This window comes from Channa argus, chromosome 1, assembly GCF_033026475.1.
Source record: "Channa argus isolate prfri chromosome 1, Channa argus male v1.0, whole genome shotgun sequence".
NCBI classification, from domain to species: domain Eukaryota; kingdom Metazoa; phylum Chordata; class Actinopteri; order Anabantiformes; family Channidae; genus Channa; species Channa argus.
Window position 1 is genome coordinate 11,840,275 of NC_090197.1, and position 17,224 is coordinate 11,857,498.

General features: G+C 41.9%; 1 protein-coding gene across 9 annotated transcripts in view; it reads right to left on the reverse strand.

Annotated features, from left to right (window-relative positions):
* rbms3 (RNA binding motif, single stranded interacting protein) overlaps positions 1 to 17,224 on the reverse strand; it is a 257,723-nt gene that overhangs the window by 46,109 nt on the left and 194,390 nt on the right. For all 9 annotated transcript variants that reach the window (XM_067497291.1, XM_067497282.1, XM_067497274.1 and 6 more), the window contains 2 exons: positions 15,622 to 15,779; positions 11,336 to 11,415 (listed from right to left, as the gene is read on the reverse strand). In XM_067497291.1, the coding sequence (XP_067353392.1) occupies positions 11,336 to 11,415; positions 15,622 to 15,779 (238 nt within the window). The remainder of the gene's footprint in view (positions 1 to 11,335; positions 11,416 to 15,621; positions 15,780 to 17,224) is intronic.

The window sequence follows — 17,224 nt, forward strand, 5'->3', positions numbered from 1 at the left end:
AAAAACAAAAGCCATATTTATAGGGGTCAGTTGGTATGGCCTTATAGATCGGGGGGCGATACTGATGAGAGGGATCAGCAGGGCAGCAACATTTAAAAACACACATGGAGAGGTACAACCCGGAGTTCAGCAAGAGCACAGCGAATCAATATCAGCTCATCTTAGAAATCTGCTGTATAATCCTTGATCTCCAAGGCTATTTACTTTGCAGTCTGAAATTGGATACACCCGGCCTGCATCCCCCACCCAGCCCCCGCTGCGCAGAGCCCGCTCCTTGCTCTGCAAATAAGACATCCTAAAAAATTGATCTGGATGCATCTGTGGCAAGATTATGGCGAAGCTAAAAGAGAAATATGAATAGTTCACAGTAAAGGCCAAAGGTAAGCGCTGCTATAGACTAAAAACCTATTTTAAACATGATACTGCAGGTATAATTAACAAGGACAAAGGGAAAATAAGTCATCTTTGTTTATTTTACCTGTAAGCAACAGCGCCTTTTGTAGTATAAATCAATTCCTTTGATAAATGGCTTGAGTTGCACACTACAGTACAAAAACCGCATTATTCAGCCACATCTGAAAAGGAGCCTTTTGCATGTTTTTGCTCATTCTTTACTAATCCTGCTCTTCCCACTGCACTGGTTTTAATGCAAGAAACACCCACATTTATTTGATCCGTTTCATAATAGATATGTTTGCTTAGAGTTTTTCTGAAATAATTTTTCATGCTTTATCATTCAACGATTCAGTCTTTTCTTACAGTGTGGTTCATTCTAGTTGGGTGCCCTTTGTACAATAAAAAAGGCCATAATTTGACATTTAGTTCATGTTAAAATTTACTAACCTGCAAAGTACAATGGTGATGAGGTAAGAAAAAACGTTTAAATAAAATGTGAACATAACAGAACAGGATAAATAATATCCTCTAGGTACAAACATAGACAATGATCTCACTGTAGCTTGTGGAAGCCATATGTTTGAGAGCTGTTGCACAAATGACTAATCTTGCAACACTAAAGTAAGTCTGGCAATATGTCACTAATGACCTGTGCTTCTTTTTCTATCCACCCTGAACTCAGATACACTCAGATTCAAGAACAATTCCTGAAAACAAAACAAAAAAAAAGTGTTTATTCACACACAGCAGAAGAAAAAGCTGTAAGTAAAATCCTTATTACAGATCATTGCCCTTATAGGGACTGATATTTATTTGTGAAGTGATTTCAATAACTTTTACTATTCAATATTATCATATTAGGTCTTTATGTGGGAGTCTGCTTTTATTTGAACTTTTACAGTTCTTTTGGACCTCTGTGACATTTTACAGCGTGCCCTTTCTAGCAGGTGAAACAAAACAAACTAAACATTCCTCTTAAAGAAGGACGCGTAGCACAATAACAGCACTTTGTAAGGTGTAGCAAGCAAGACAAGAAAAAGAGAGATCTGGGGGGAGGCTATATCTTTAGGTGCTTCTCTCCTCTGCTACTGCGGGCTGCCTGATTTTTTTTTATTCCCATGGTGGTGTGTATTGTTAGAGTGGCAGTTGTTGGACACTCTAAGGCCTTTAAGCGCTCTTGTTTTCCCCCTATTACTGGTGCGCAGTGGGGGGACAGACAGTAGTAGCGAGATGTGGTGCAGCGCAGCGGGGGTGGTCCCCAGACACCGCAGATTCATACTTTCCACCTGACGCACAGGATAGAGAACAGAGAGCTGGCAATTACCAGACTTCTCTCTATATATACTGCAATCCTGGCCAGCTCTGCTCTGCTGTACTCCACTCTGAAGGCTGTCTCAGGGCCAAGCTGGAGGTAATGAAAGCAACACACACCTAATGGACTATTGATGTGTGTATTTGAGGGTGTGTGTGGTTGTATGAGAGAAAGACAGAGAAAGTGAGAGAGTTCTTTGAGAAGCTCAAAGAACAAAGGAGGAAAAAAGGAAACTGTGAGAAATCATTGTGTTTTTGCAATGTCAAAAAGTGTGCATCCCTGTCTGTAAAGCTACGGTAAAGTATATTAGCTGAGTAAAAGCAGCACAAATAAACAAGTGTGATCCAAAGTCCATGTTGTGCTTTACTCTCAGCCAAGCAAAGAGAGACAGAGAGACAGTGTGTCTGAGACATGAGGTCAACCCATAACCAGGTGTGTTTCCAGCGTCCTTCAGCTCAAACACCAGCAGGCAGCTCTCATATAAATACACTCAGACAGAAAAGGACACAAATAGCCCCAGGTGACAAAAAAACCATTGGCCATCCAACTCGAACGCCATCGCAGTAAGTTTCACCAAATGGAACACATCCCACTCCTACGGGTTGTCCATTGGCAGAGCATGTAGGTGTGCGTGCACTTTTGTTTGTCCCTGTGTGTGTGTGTGTACTCCACCCCGCTGGCAGGCAGTCTGCAGTGAATGAATTGGCGTCCGCTCCTGGGGGTCCGGTGGCGCTACTGAAATAACTCTGCTGACCACAGTGACCTCTGCTTGTTCCCACACAGCCTGCGTCCTGTTCTAATGGAAGCCCGTGCTCTATTTTGGGGGAGCAGTTAGATTTATCTCGTTGCCCTCTGTGTCCTGGGACGGTGACAGTGACGTGCTCGAGTGTAACTGATGCCTGCTTTATTTTCTTACCCTGCTTCCCTAATGCAGGCGTGCACAGGATGCAATCAGAGTTTAGGTCAGTTCTGGTCAGTCAGAGGACCTGGCTATATCTCGCCTTTTCTTTTCGCTTCCAAGTTTATACCCCAAAACAGGACAGCAACATGCTACAGTGGAAAAACAATAACCTGCAATTGATTAAAGATAACTTTCTGGTTCTTGAACCTAGGTGGTGGCTGATAGCGAAGAGATGACCAGTGAACCACTGAAAGCAAGCCTGCCAAATTGCTTGCATACCACAGAGGCCTTGGAGTATGATTATCCTCCTCAGCAAACTTAATCTTTATTCTGGTCGACGGGTGGCCTGGCCAAGAGGCTATGAGCTCAGTGACCTACTGTATCTGCTGAGAGGCTGAATATTATTCTTTGCAAAAGAAATGCAGTGCCTCAGGTCCTGTATTAGATTAGGCTGACTGATGGCTAAAACCTGGAATCCAGGGATCCGTGAAGACAATGTGCACATCGCAACACTTCCTAAAGTAGTAGGAGAGTCCGGTTAGATCTGGGGAGAAGTACATGATTCAAAATCTTCACAAAAGTATATGAATTAGAGCAGTTCATTATGGCCTCCAGCTCTAAAGCCTTGCTACCAGCTCTGTGAAACTTTTCAGACAAAGAAAATGCGTGAAGAAAACATGGGGGAATGCCTGTATGTGCTTTGAGCTAAGTGCTAACGTTGGGATGCCAACAGTCACAATCACAGTGATAACATGCTGATCTTAGGTGAGCACAGTGTGTAATATGATTTCTGTCTTACTTTCATGTTCCAGCTTGCTAACGACGACACTAGATGTGAGGTTGTTGGTGGAGAAAAATTTAATGGGTTATAACAATTTATTCAGGGGACTGTAAGTGCATTACAATTTAATGTCATCCAATAATAGCACCTGCCAATTGATCTTAGAATCGTGCCATGTTAGTGAATAAGATTTACTCTAAATCAACAGGCAATCAAGAAATAGGTTTTCTGAGGGTTGCATCATAGAAGAGCAAGATGGAGGCAGGGCCCATAAATGTAGATGTAAAATGTAGAAGAATTTTATGACGGGAGAAAATTTATTTCCGAGGTGGAAACCAAAAATTGCCCCATTAAATGTTTTAGGTTAAGTTAAGGTTCATTCTCGTTTAATACAATAACTTCAATGCATTAGTAAATTAGGAACATCATTCTTCGTACGCAGTGATTTATACGCATATTCTAATATGGCCGGGCCTTCATTATTTGTGCATATGCATAGTTAGAGGCGGTTTTAAATGTGTTTGCAGAGTACAAACACACAGTACAAACTCAGGTAAGTAAAAACTGATAGATCCTGGATTTGTTTAAAAATTGTTCGAACACATAATTTAATCTCTGGAGCCACAGAGCACAGCTTGTTTTGCAATGAGGCGAAATGTGATACAGTGTATTAGTAATAACTGGATGCATTATAAATTAATGTGTATTTTACAGTCAGAATCATATTAATAACAAGCCCCCAACCTTGATGCTGATCCAGTTTATTGCATACAAATGTTAAAACTACAAGGACGATATATTAAAAAGAAAGAAAAACTGAAATAAAAGAGCATGGACAGCTGTCACAACTATCAGCTGTACATACTGTGAGTGAATCCACAGCATAGAAGAGAAGCAAACACATGTCAAACAAAGACGGGGAAAAAACGTTCTTCATAAATAAAAGCTGCCTCAGGTGCTTGTTGTGCTCACACTAATATTGTGTGCACTCAGCTATATCCAGTGACATAGATGAGAATTACAGAGGGATGAGCAAGAATGTGCGTGATGCATAGAGTGTAGCGAGCAGAAAGGAGGTGAGGATGTGCAGAGAAAGCGGCGATTCGGAGAGAGAGAGCAGTGGATGAGAAAGAGTATAACGGCAAGGACGGCAAAAAGTGCAACGAGAGATGTGAGCTGGGTGATTGGGAGAAAGATAGAAGGGGATCAACATGGTGGACATCTGGGCCTGAGTCACTGGGGTCAAGCTCAGGAAGCGGTTACACAGTCAATGTCATCCTTTCATCTTGTCTGCTGCAGATGCAGCAACCTAAACTTTTCTCAAATTTAACCTTCAAAAAGCACAGGTTGATCCAACTTTGCTCTCTTTTCTGCTTCCCTAGGCCACCCATCACTGTCTTCCCCTCTCTGCCCCTTTCCATCTGTTCCCTTTTATCTCCCCGTCTTATTCCTGTCACATTTCCTCATCTCCTAATCTATTTCTTTCCATCGCACTCCTGCTATATTCCTCTCTATTACGCCGCCTCGTTATGTATCTTTTTCTCATGGTAACTCTCCTTCATTCAGTCCCTCTCCACATTAGATGTGGTTGAGTGGAGAGCAAAGTCAATCGTTCCTGCCTAAACCCCTCCAGGAGCCAGAGCTCCTCTCCTCTGCCTAAACAAACTTTGAAGCCAATCAAAGGGCTTATATTATTTTGTGTGGAAGGGCACTGCAGCAGGTGAGTACTTTATATTTCAGGGACAGAGCCACTCAGAGTGACTCCTCTCTCTGCTCTCTTCCTCCTCTGTCTGCTAACTGCTGGCTTCTCTCTTGATTGATACAGTTCAGTGGCAAAACAAACAAAGCGTGACAAATCCAGATTTTTGTCTGTGGGCGAGATAAGGTTATAATGAGAAAGTGCATCAGGGGAAATTGATCCTTTTTCAGGAAGCTGTCTGATTTACTGGGGATGCCAATAATAACTTCCTGTGTGTCCTGCCTCTAATGGGAAGCGGGTGAAGTAAGGTGTGGGGGGTGGAAGGTTGAGGGCTAAGAGGACAGATTTCATTATGATGCAATATCCTGAGAAGTGCTTTTTAAAAGAAGGTTTGGGGTCTAATTATTATCTGTGGCAGTGTATATTGAAAAGCTGTCTGATTGCCACCGAGGATGACAGACACAGAAATATGGCCAGTTTACACAAGGTGACAGCAGGAGTAAATTAATTATCAATACTTAATAGATTTGACATTTAGTTTCTGTCAATGGGTAGAAGGAAAACATTAGATATAAACAAGTCATACTGTAGAGCAGCACATGTTCATGACACTCAGATGCATCATGGGAAGACCGTGCTTTGCTGTGCTCGGAGAAGCAGCCAAGTCTGAGATATGCTGACAGCCAAGCCACCAACCTACTTGGCTGCACATTACATCTACACGCCATAGGGGAGAGAAATGGGCCTGCCGACAGGCCAGTTATTAGCCAGGGGAATGTGGGAGGGATTGCAGAAATTAATATGGATTACTCAAGTATGACTGACAGTTTCAGAAGGGCTTTTTGTGACTTACCAAGTGATTTGGGACTTGCCTTAATTCAGTAAGGGACATTTTAATACTGTGGGCTGTCTCTGCTATCTTGGCACCGTTGCCTGGGTGAGGGTGCCAGCAGGGAGGGAATCTTTTTTAGCGACAGCACCCTCAGCAACAGCCCCCTCCCTCAGCAGCACAGGCCTTGTGTTCTTCAAATAATGACAGAATGTGCTTGGGGGCCAGCACTTAGGATTCGGCACTGTCTTTTGGACTATGCCACGTTTTGTTTAAAAGCCCTCTCAAAGAGTGGCAGCTATGAACTCTGTTTGGCATAAGCTTGACAGCTGCAGCAGTTCAAGAAAAGCCTGGGTGTCATCTGAATCTCTAACAGAGAATCAGAAATATTGAAATTTTATTGGGATTTTCAGATGCAATCTCATTCATATGTGGGGTGGGAAACTGCACTGATGATTTCCATTACTCTCCCTAAAGAACATGGCTTTTACTAAACTAAATGAACATTTTTTTGGTATACACTAGAACAGAGTACTATTTTGGTGTATACATAATAGAAAGTGTAATTTCTTTTATTGCATTTTGAATAGACATTGTGAAAATGGATAAGATTAGGGAGACAAATGTAAAAAAGAATTGAAAAAGAGCTTCTACATATTGCATGTTTCCGTTTGGTCCCATCTCCCAGGGCCACTGTGGCTGCTTCCTGATGTGGTTTTCATTATTTATCCAGCATCTATTGGACAATATTGGAGTCGACTCTTAGCTCCACTGCCATATTGGCAGCAGGACAATGAAGCGAACAACAACAACGGAAGTGAAAAGGAAGAAGCTGCACTGTTACTGCACATTCAGTCTGGACTGAATCTCTGTTTGCCGAGTTAAACATTCATGAGAATGCTGGATTAATCAAAGTCTTCTGCTGTCATTTGGCAATGCTCGCTGAGACCTGCATCTGGCCCTTCTTAAAACACACCTTGTTTATTTAGCTGTTCTAATGTTGACAAGAAAATAAAGTTAAATTGCACAATTGTCTGCACGATATGGGATGTACATGAGATTGCTCACCTGCCAAAGCCAAACAATGGCTAATGTATCTCCGGTTCGATTACATTTACCATAGGGTGTCATCTCTAAGCTGTTAATGCATTGTGGGATGCAGGGCTTTAATCAGCGAGGCTCAGTGGAGCCAACGGATTAAATCACATTTTATCTGCGCTTCCTTTGACTTTCCCAGTGCTCAGAGTTGCACTGTAAATCATAATGCATCCCTGTTGGGCTCACTTCAGTATAGTTTATTGCTGTAGCTACATTTTATAAATTCAATTTATTTTGTGTATTGAGAAAATCCACATCCACTGAAAAACAAGGATAACTCTTAATTCTAATATCCAACTACAAAGCTGAACATTTGTCAGAAAAGAGGTTATTGTGTCTAGTGTACATTAGAGGAACTGTTGGTTTGTGTACTGTTGCCTGTTGCACTGTTGCCTTCATGTCCATGTACATATGTATTTTGTCATATCTGTACTTTAGATGAATTAAAGAAGGGCCACACACAGACTTGCTTCTTTTGCACTTTAACCAAACAACATCATGTTAAATGGAAGCCGTACATATTAGCTTGTGCCTTCATCAGTATTGTACCCGCATGGCAATTTGCAGGTAATGCAAACTATGTCTTGATGCCTTGCATGTGGTCTGAAAATGTATAGTAGAGTTGTTCCCTTTTCGTTCTTCTTGTTTGGCCCAGATCAAGGCACAAGCAGAAATGCTGGGCTTTAATTTAACATGATGTTTTCGGAATTAAAGTACAAAAGATGTAAGTCTGTGTGCGGTCCTCCTCCTTTGGTTTAAGAACTCCTGGGTTATCTGCACCTTCACAAAACTGATGGAGTGGAGGTGCTTCTTCAATCGAAATATGTACTTTATCCACATGCCTGTATTGACTATGTGCATGAGTTTGTATCTGTGTGTGAATGTATGCATGCTCAGCGACAAGGAGAGTGGTTGCCGCATTGCACTGAATAGCTAAACAGCTGTAGCGCTCCATCAGGGCTATCGATCATGTCCCTCTCCCTGAATCACAATCAGACGTGGGCAGAGCAGAGCGGTTGGAGCAGGCCTCTGTGACTGGCTTGTTGGACGTCTGCGACGTACCGCTCATATAAACCAGGCCTCTCCAAACAAACCTGACCTGGATAACTGATTAGATGCATTTATATGCGAGTATTGTAGTACTTGTTTCTGTAGAACTTGCTAGAATATGGGGACAAGTATTCAGTTCAACTACCTGGCAAGCACCCCCCTTATTCCAGTACTGTAGTTGTGTTTTATTGCTTGTAAAGAATATTACAGTGTCTATCATGTTCAATGTACTTACAGTTGTATTTAAGTTGCTGTAATAAAGGATGTCTGATCCCTACAAGCACTGATATAAAACCTTACATACTGTACATACTCGCACAAATCAAAACCACATTTAACAATATATGGTATCTACAAAACACATGTAACCACAGAAAATTGCATATAATAAGAGCTAAGAACAGTAAGAATAGGGAAGCTGTTTAAGTATCATTAGCTGCCATCTGCTATCATCTCCCCACAAAGTGTATCAGCTCAACATCTCATGTAATCACAAGGAAGTTAAATACATTAAAATTTAAACAGGAAGTGTATGGAAGCTGTCTATGGCGCCATTAGCTGCCATCTGTTGGCATCTCCAAAGTCCTCTGTTGTGCTCTGTACGTTCCTCCTCCCCATGTCCTTCCCGTTATCTTCAACTTAAAGTGTACTTCCTCCCAATATGGCAACTTCCTTTCCTTTCATTTTCCCATGGTCACTTGAATTTAACAGATGAACAACATCCTGAGATCGACATATTTACTTCCTGGTATGGGACAGAAGGGTTACAGCTCCATATCCTTTTTTGTATTGCTACTGGACAGACCTGAGTAGGGGAGGGCAGCTGTAACAATGCCAACCACACCACACACAAAGTAATACACACACCCCCAACTCTTGACGCAGTGTGATTGAGTGGCTAAGCTGCAAATGCAGAGGCTTGTCAGATATGGGCTTGAGTGGATTGGTGACGGAGCTTTGTACATCCAGAAAAGTGTATGGAGCACGTGCATGCCATGCTTGTTAAAAGGGATATGTGTACGTGTGTGTAGGAATGTGTGTGCATATATTTACAGCCGTTTCAGGTGTGTGTGGGGTTTGTTTCAAATCCTAACTGGTGCAAAAAAAAGGGTCTCATTAGTAATATAAGGACGCTGACATTTCATTCAGGTCAAAGTTAGTGATGCATGACTACACCTGTGCTTATGTGGTTTGTGTGTCAACGCTCACAGTGTAGTAGTCATGGCTGTCACACAAACATAGCCTTGCATGCAACACACACACGCGCGCACACACACAGATAGCACCCTTGGGAAGTGCCGCTGAGCTGTCAAAGCAGGATGGATGAAGAAGCTGCCCTGCATAGCAAGGGGCTCTACCACCAACATAATACACGCTGACTCTGTCAACACACAAATACAGTATATATACGTGTCCCCACATACAATGCATACATTTTGCATGTGCACACACAAATCCGAACATAGAAACTAATAAAAATGTAGTGGCATAATATGCACACTATTCACATATGCACAAATACAAATCTACCGAGGGTTCTTTGTTATTTCTGTGAGAAACAAACAGTACAGGGTCCACACAGGCTCATCTGAGTTTGATAGCAGAGGAACGCCTCCATTTAAGAGCCAGCAAATCAACAAGGACAGTGTCAATCAGGGGGGAAAAACACTCAACCACACCCCACTTTTGAATTGAGACTGTCAGAAAAGTATCAAAGTAATAGCAGAGTGAGCCGCTATCCATTCTTATTCAGTATAGGACTAGGGGGCACCATTATAAAACCTGAAGCATGAACACACTTAATCAATTACTCTTTTGTATTGTGTTACGTTACACTGTAAGTATAAACTTATCCTGTGAGACTACGATGTGCAACAACACCAGGAACAATAACAGCTTTTGCAAAAGCCGTGTGCATATTTTCGGGCTTACAGCAAAGGAAAAGGGAGATTTCATGAACCCTTTAGGAGGGACCAGAGTAGCGCCAGACCAGAAGAGACCCTGTAAACTTAACCATTCTTAATTCCACAGAAGGATTTCCTTGATCAGGGCAGTAAATCTCCATGCTTGGCACAAGCCTGAACAATCCATTAACAATAATAAAGCCTGAGCGGCTAGGAGATGGACCCTTTAAGGGGAAGGTCAGCCTGATATTACAGCTTTAAAGGTTTCCTATTACGGCTCAACTTCAATATAACCGCTCACCTTGCCTTTAATGGCTGCTGGCTATACAGTGGCTGAGCATATATGGAGATTCTAAATCCAGTCCTTCTGAGATATTACTGGATAGCAGGGAGCGATTTATGGGTTCTGTTTCTGTGCCGCTGGTTGTAGGTGTGAGTATTTTTAATAAAATTGCCAAAGGGGTGAAGGAGATCTCCTTGGTATTGCCCTGTCTGGCCTGTACGTCCTACTGGGCTTTGAGCGCTGCAGCACCTAGCCCCAAAAGTGCCTAGGCAGCATTTTTTTCATCATGCATGCTTTCCCTCTGACTCTTTCTTTCATATCCTCGCTGTACTTCACCTCTTTTTTTTTTTTTTTTGTTGCTGCCACCTTGTCCCCACTACTCCCTAAGAGACTTGCACTGTTTCTGACATTTTCAGTGCTTTGTCTCCTTTTGTTCAAAACTTTTGGGACAGTGACAGAGACACTTTGGATGCTGAATAAAAGACAAATTTCTGTGCTAGTGCACAATGGGATCCAATCTTGTCTCTACATCTGTCTCCATTTTGTGACATTCTTTCTTTCATCCTCTATTTCCTTTTTGCTCTGTCCTTGGCTGCAGTTCACTGTCTAGTAGGGTGACTGCATAAAAGAGAGATGGGAAGGAGAGCAGACACAGCAACAGAGAGCATGAGCCTGAAAGGAAAAAGGGGAGAGTGCAAGCTCTTAAGTAGATTGCAAAGAACAGCACAGAGGCAGGAGTGTAAATATTAAGAGGGTTTTTTTCCTGCCTGAGAAGTTTCAGCCTGCAGCAGCAAGAGCAGTCTCACCAGGGAGAGAGAGAGAGATGTGACAGAGGAAGAGAGAGAAAGGAAGAGAAAGAATCCTACGCAACCATCAGCTATTCAGCCATAGCTACGACAGCTAGCTTCAGGTGTCAGAATCACCGGTGTACACAATTTATCAAGCTGTCCGGCAGATCCGAGATGAAAAATTACTATAATTGAATTAGAAAGGAGGTTTCTCATTGGAAAAGGGGAAGATTTTCCAAGAAAAGAAAGGAAAAATGTGATGTGGCTGTGTCAAGCAATAAAGGGGAGACTCACCTGGAATGCCTGGCGGGGTTTTAAGGTATTTTCCATTGAAATGCTGGATCACTACTTCACACTTTTCTGTGGACTCCATCCTGCAACAAAAGATGATACATGGGATGTAATTTAAGAATATTCACTATGTTTGACAAATAAATCTACACTATACAAAGGGAGAGTCCTTGTGGTGAATGTAGGCCTACTGATTTGCTTCGTGGTACAAATGGTTGGTTTATTTATGACACAAAACAGAATGACATCCAAAGGGTCACCACAGAAAACATATATCAATGTGTGATACTCCACATTGTGGTGTCTGACGTACAGTAAATACTGCCTCTGATACTCACCTTAAGTAGTCTTCTAGTCAGATGTTCCGGACTGGCTGGGTTTTATGTATGGAAGCATTATTACTTTAGAATACTAATAATTCACTGTATGTTGGCATGGACACACAGCAGAGCAATGCATCAACTTTCACTATCTAATTCCTTACTTTTAACTCTATAAAAGTCACTGACGAGTACACAAGCCACGCGACACACATTCCTATACTAAGATAAAAAGAAAGGCCCTATTCACTTTCTTGCCTAGTTTATATGGGTTAGTGTGCTGGACTATTTATATTGCTGTTTGCAGTCTCTCCCTACAGCTTTTAATGGTTACCCACCAACCTCACTGAGATAACAAGAAACTAGGAATTTAGTGCCCTGCCTACGCCCAGTGAAACTAGGACTTAACTTCAGCTTTTTGGATGTTATGCCCAAATTAAATGGCTGATATCAGACTGTAAACAGTAGGCCAGAAGGTGCACATCACTTGACAATGTTATAATTAGTCTCCCCCTGTTGGCTGTAGTAACTCTAGCAGGAGCAAAACTAGTTGTGGCTGTAGTTTATTTTCTCTAAAGAAATATTTATGTGGAAAACATTTCAATTGTGTTACAGTAACATCAAACTACACATTATGTGCACACACAGAACATATGTTAGCAGATTCTTTAATATATACTCAAAATAGCATTTAAAAAAAACGCAGGCTTGAGCGATTGCTACACCTACATGGTAATGTGCTCTTGCAATGTGCAGAATTCATTGCTTTCCAGATTTTTTTTATGCTTTTCTCACGCTCACCTCCTAGAATACTCATATCATCCTGTCAGCCTCTCACTTCTATGTCCTCCGTCTCTCATCCTTCTGCTATCTCTGCCTTCTTCCTTCCTTCCTTTTTTTTTTACCATTGCTTCTTTATCGCTCTCTCCGTCCCATCCATCTTACTCCTGGCCTGTCTGCACCTCTACTTTTTGACGTCTCTCTCATTTCTTCTCGTCTTTCAACCTTGGTTATTTCCTCCATCTTTCACAGTTACCCTCACTCTCTCCTGCCCCATCTCTCTCACTTTCTTTGCCCTCCTTTCCTTCCCTCTCCATTCCTTTGTTTCTCCATTTCACCCTATCCACATGAACATCTTTCTCCTCTTTCCTTTCCCCATTTCTCTTTTTAGAATATTTAATCTTCCACACTTCCTGGTGTCATCCATCTCTCACTGACCCAGTATCCCGCCTTCTCCCTTTCTTTTCTTACTGATTCTAAACAGCCAGTGTGAATCTGCTGATAATATACCCATGACCACTATTAACTGATCTTGAACACATAAATATATTAACGTACTAAAATTTATTGAAATGAGTTTTGTGTATGAAATGAGATTGAGACCAACTTCTCAAATATTGTCTGAACACATGCAGCCATGAGTGAACTGCACCTAAATAAAACAATAAAACTTGTAAATTAGGATTTAATCATTTCATTATGAGTTTTGTACGTGTCTTTTAGTCTGTTTCTGCATAATGCATGCTTTGGCAATATGTCTGGATGAAAGCATATCCATATCCAACCAATAACGCTGAATGTAACAGGAGTGTATAGTACAGTGCGTTTATGTTTATGTGTAATTCGTATGCATGCATGCATTTATAATAAGCTCCTAATGCATGGTCATACACATAAATGCACTTTAACACAGTTACACAAACATGTCAATTACCCTTCCACAAGGTTTCGGGAGGCAGGTTAGCAACACACAGAGGATCTGCATGAAGCATACTCATGGCAACATACTCTAAATCCCGCAGACAGTGCACACTCCACTGAGTGCTCATAAAACAATGATTTATGCAGTTTGGTACTGCATTATCAAAACCCAAACTGTTTTGAGATCAGTTATTGGTATATATTTGCTGCTTATTTTAAAAGGGGCTGAACATGAATCTGGGTGCGTCATCCATACCCAAAGCTTAGTTTCTCTTGCTCTTCCTATAGTTTTCTATATCCGTCCTCCTCACACTCCATCTAGCTCTTCACTGTTTGATTCCTCCTAAACACCATCTCTCCTTCACTCTTTCCAGCAGTACAGCAGGTGGGTAGACAGAAAACAGGTGGGCAGACAAGGAGTAAATAAGGCAGACGTACCATTAGGCAATCACAGAGAAACAAACCGGTCAGCCAGACTGTCTGTTGGCGAGTCAGGCTTTTGGGGCAGCCAGTCAGTCATTGAGCCAGCCAGGTAGGTAGTGAGGCCGGCTGCCTTTTCTCTGTGTTCTCTATGTGCTGCTGGTTAATGGCATCAGGTGCTGCTGTCTGCAATGATTAGTGCTGGGGCTGGAGTAATGGGCTCTGATAACAGTAATGGATCAGCCCACAAACACTTAGCTCAGTTTACTCTCTCTAATGCCCCTCATGGCCCAACCCTCAGCAGCTGTCTGTCTGTTGACACAACTAACCGGAGCTCTACAATTTATAAAAAACATTGATTCTTTTATTTTCTTTTGTCTTGGCATCTCTCTGGCCTTTTTTTCTAAACTGTACTCATCAATTACCAACCGTTCTGTTATACGTTGATCCACACATGGAAAAATTAAACCTGCTCCACTGTATTTTTTTTTCAGATGTACCTTATCCAAACTAAAAACACAACTTATTCACCTCTTGTATTTTCGCCCATATTTATTCCACTATCTATTCCTCAGCCTTCCCCTGTCTTATACAGCTTTCTCCTTCCAATCACCTTCTCTTTCTCTTTATAATAACCTGAATGATTACTTCTTTTAACCCGGCCATTGTTTCACACTTCTGTCCCTTCCTTTCCTGCTGTCTCACTCTCCCTTTCTATCACCTCTCTTCCTCCTCCTGCTGATGGCTCTTCGAACAGGTGGCCTGTGGCAGGTTGTTGCTGTGCTCTGCAGAAAGCTGCCTACCTGTCTGTGTGTGTGTATGTGTAAAAGTCTGCTTTTGAGTGTGCGCGTTGGTATATGTGCACATGTGCACACACAGTGTGTGTGTAGGTATGTGTACATATCGTCCATGCATATGCTCATGTTTGTGCATAAACACACGTTTGTTTGTCTGGTGTGTGTTTGTCCTGCTGTAACCCTTGGTAATAGAGCAGGGAATAGGAGAGGAGTTCAGCAAGAGCAGGTGATTAAGAAAAATCCCTGCAAGATGGCGGTTCTGCAGTCCCCTCTGGGTAAACAAGGAAGGAATGTGTGGAGAGGAATGAGAGCCTGGTCGCTGATGCTGAGGACAAGGACAGAGCGGTTTATGACTTTGGGGGATTAACAAGCTGGAGTGGAAACTTTTCTAAGTAGAAAAAGAAATAAACTGTTCAGTGATAGGCTGTGGAAATTTAGCAGCCCCGGCTATACTGTAAGGACAAGGGGATAATGGCTGATATCCATGAATGCGCATGCACAATCACAAGCATCCATTAACAGGCATGTATGCACATACACACACACTCTGGTTTGCCAGCATGAACAAAACCAAACTCGTCCACTGGTAGACACACTGTCAAACAGGCTTGGGAAAGAAACAAATCACCTTTTAAAGTTTAAAGGAGGATGGATTTTTCTGTTAAGAGACTTTTTAGAGTGAATGTGCGTATGCCCATAATACACAAGTGTGTGTCTTTAGTGCATGTACAGTATACACCTGTGTCTTTTTACATGCACTTGCTTATGTGCACACACATCTACAGTATAGGCAGTAAGTGTATGTACGTGGTCAAATCCATTTGCAAAAACACCTTTCTCACTGTGTCTGCCTGCCTACCAGACAAGCAGGCACACTTTTCTTAACCATATAAAATAGATATATGTGCAGTGAGTATTGAACAGCCTATTGATCCAAACAAGGTGCATGGACACTGTTCTATACATTCGCCACTTAAAAAGTCAGTTAATACATTCCTACAGGCACCAAGGAAACATATTTAGAGTTGGTAGCATCATCATCATCGTGTACCTGGCGAAGCCGACTCCTCTGCTGACTCCGTTGGCATCCCTCAGTATCCTCGTGGAGATGACGTGACCCAGAGGCTTCAACATGTTCTCCAGCTCCTGCTCATCCATTGACACCGGCAGGTTGGAGATGTATAGGTTGGTGGGGTCTTGCTCTTGTTGCTGTAAGGCCATGATATAGAGAGAAGAGGGGAGGAAGAGGAAGAGAGAGAAGCTGAAATGAGAAACGATGCATTCCCATCATTCTGAATACTGATATGCATCAACTTAGTGATGGTTCACAGTGCAACCAAATTCTGGCTGAACTTACATGATGTTTAGCCATGACAATTTATTTATACACAGGCAAAATGGATGCTTGTTGGCAAAAGTTAACAGTGCCTCTGAGTGTGTGTGTATGTTACATTTTGGGTTTTTGTAAATGAAAAGTCTGATGATGACGCATGATCTGTATATAAATTTCTAGCATGCATCCTCTGGGTATGTTTCCATTTGCAAAGTACTACATTTAAAGATCAACAGACAGAGGCAAAAAAACACAGACAGTGAAGTTGTGTAGCATGCATTGTTAAACAGTAGTGTTTTTGTAGTGCCCAGAGGCTGTTGCCAGGTAGGAGGGGCTGCACAGCTGGTGGTGGGTTGAGCCTGAGGTAGCATAGGGCCCGGTGAGAACTACAGTAGAACAGCTGGAAACAGCAGCCCAGCCCCACCAGTCAATCAGCCACTGAGCCAGTCAGCCACAATAAATGTCATTATTTCATTCTTATCTCTAATTGGGCATCTTTGTGATGTTTCTAACATATTAAATTACATTCAATCCAGCCTCTCATGCAGGTAGTAAGTAAGCTATCCAATCAGGCTGCCAGCCAGATTCTGATCTGCTACCAGCTCACATTCATCACTTCTGCTTCCTATATTGAGCTTCCACATATCTAATCCTTTCATCCAAAAGCAGCTAGGACCATCCTGTGTTAAATCTATTGAGAGGAAAATCAAGATTACAGAAAGTCATCTGTCATTGGTGGCCAGTGTAATGTGATGAATGAATGAACACAGCAACATTTAGTGAAGATTTACATCCAGTTCACCTTATAGTGATGTGACAGAGGGGGAAAATAACTGTGTCCTGGGACATTGTTAGCAAGCTGAGGACACATTCATCAGTTAAAACACTTCTTATTAATTGTATATGGGATTGTATGTATAAAGTAATTTATTATAAGTCTTCTTATTCGCAAGCATTGCTTTTATCGGGCTGCATTTTAGTCCACCAACGTCTGCAAAGGAACACTCCTGAATGTAGTAAGGCATACATCTATAAAAAGAAAAAGGAATATGATATTAATGCTAAAGAACAGTGTGTTCCATAGGTTCAGGAGTGGCTAAGTTAGACCGGCCAAGTAAAGTCTCATAAACTTTATGAACTGGCACCAAGACAAGAAAAGGAGAAGCAAGGACAAGTAGGAAAGGAGCCAACTGACTTTCACCAAAAGAAAATTAAGACAATGTGCACATAAAAAAATTTAGCATAAAATATTATCGTTGGTTTTACATAACCACAAGCATTCTTGAATTTCATCAAAGGGCTGATGCTAAAATAAGTTGAT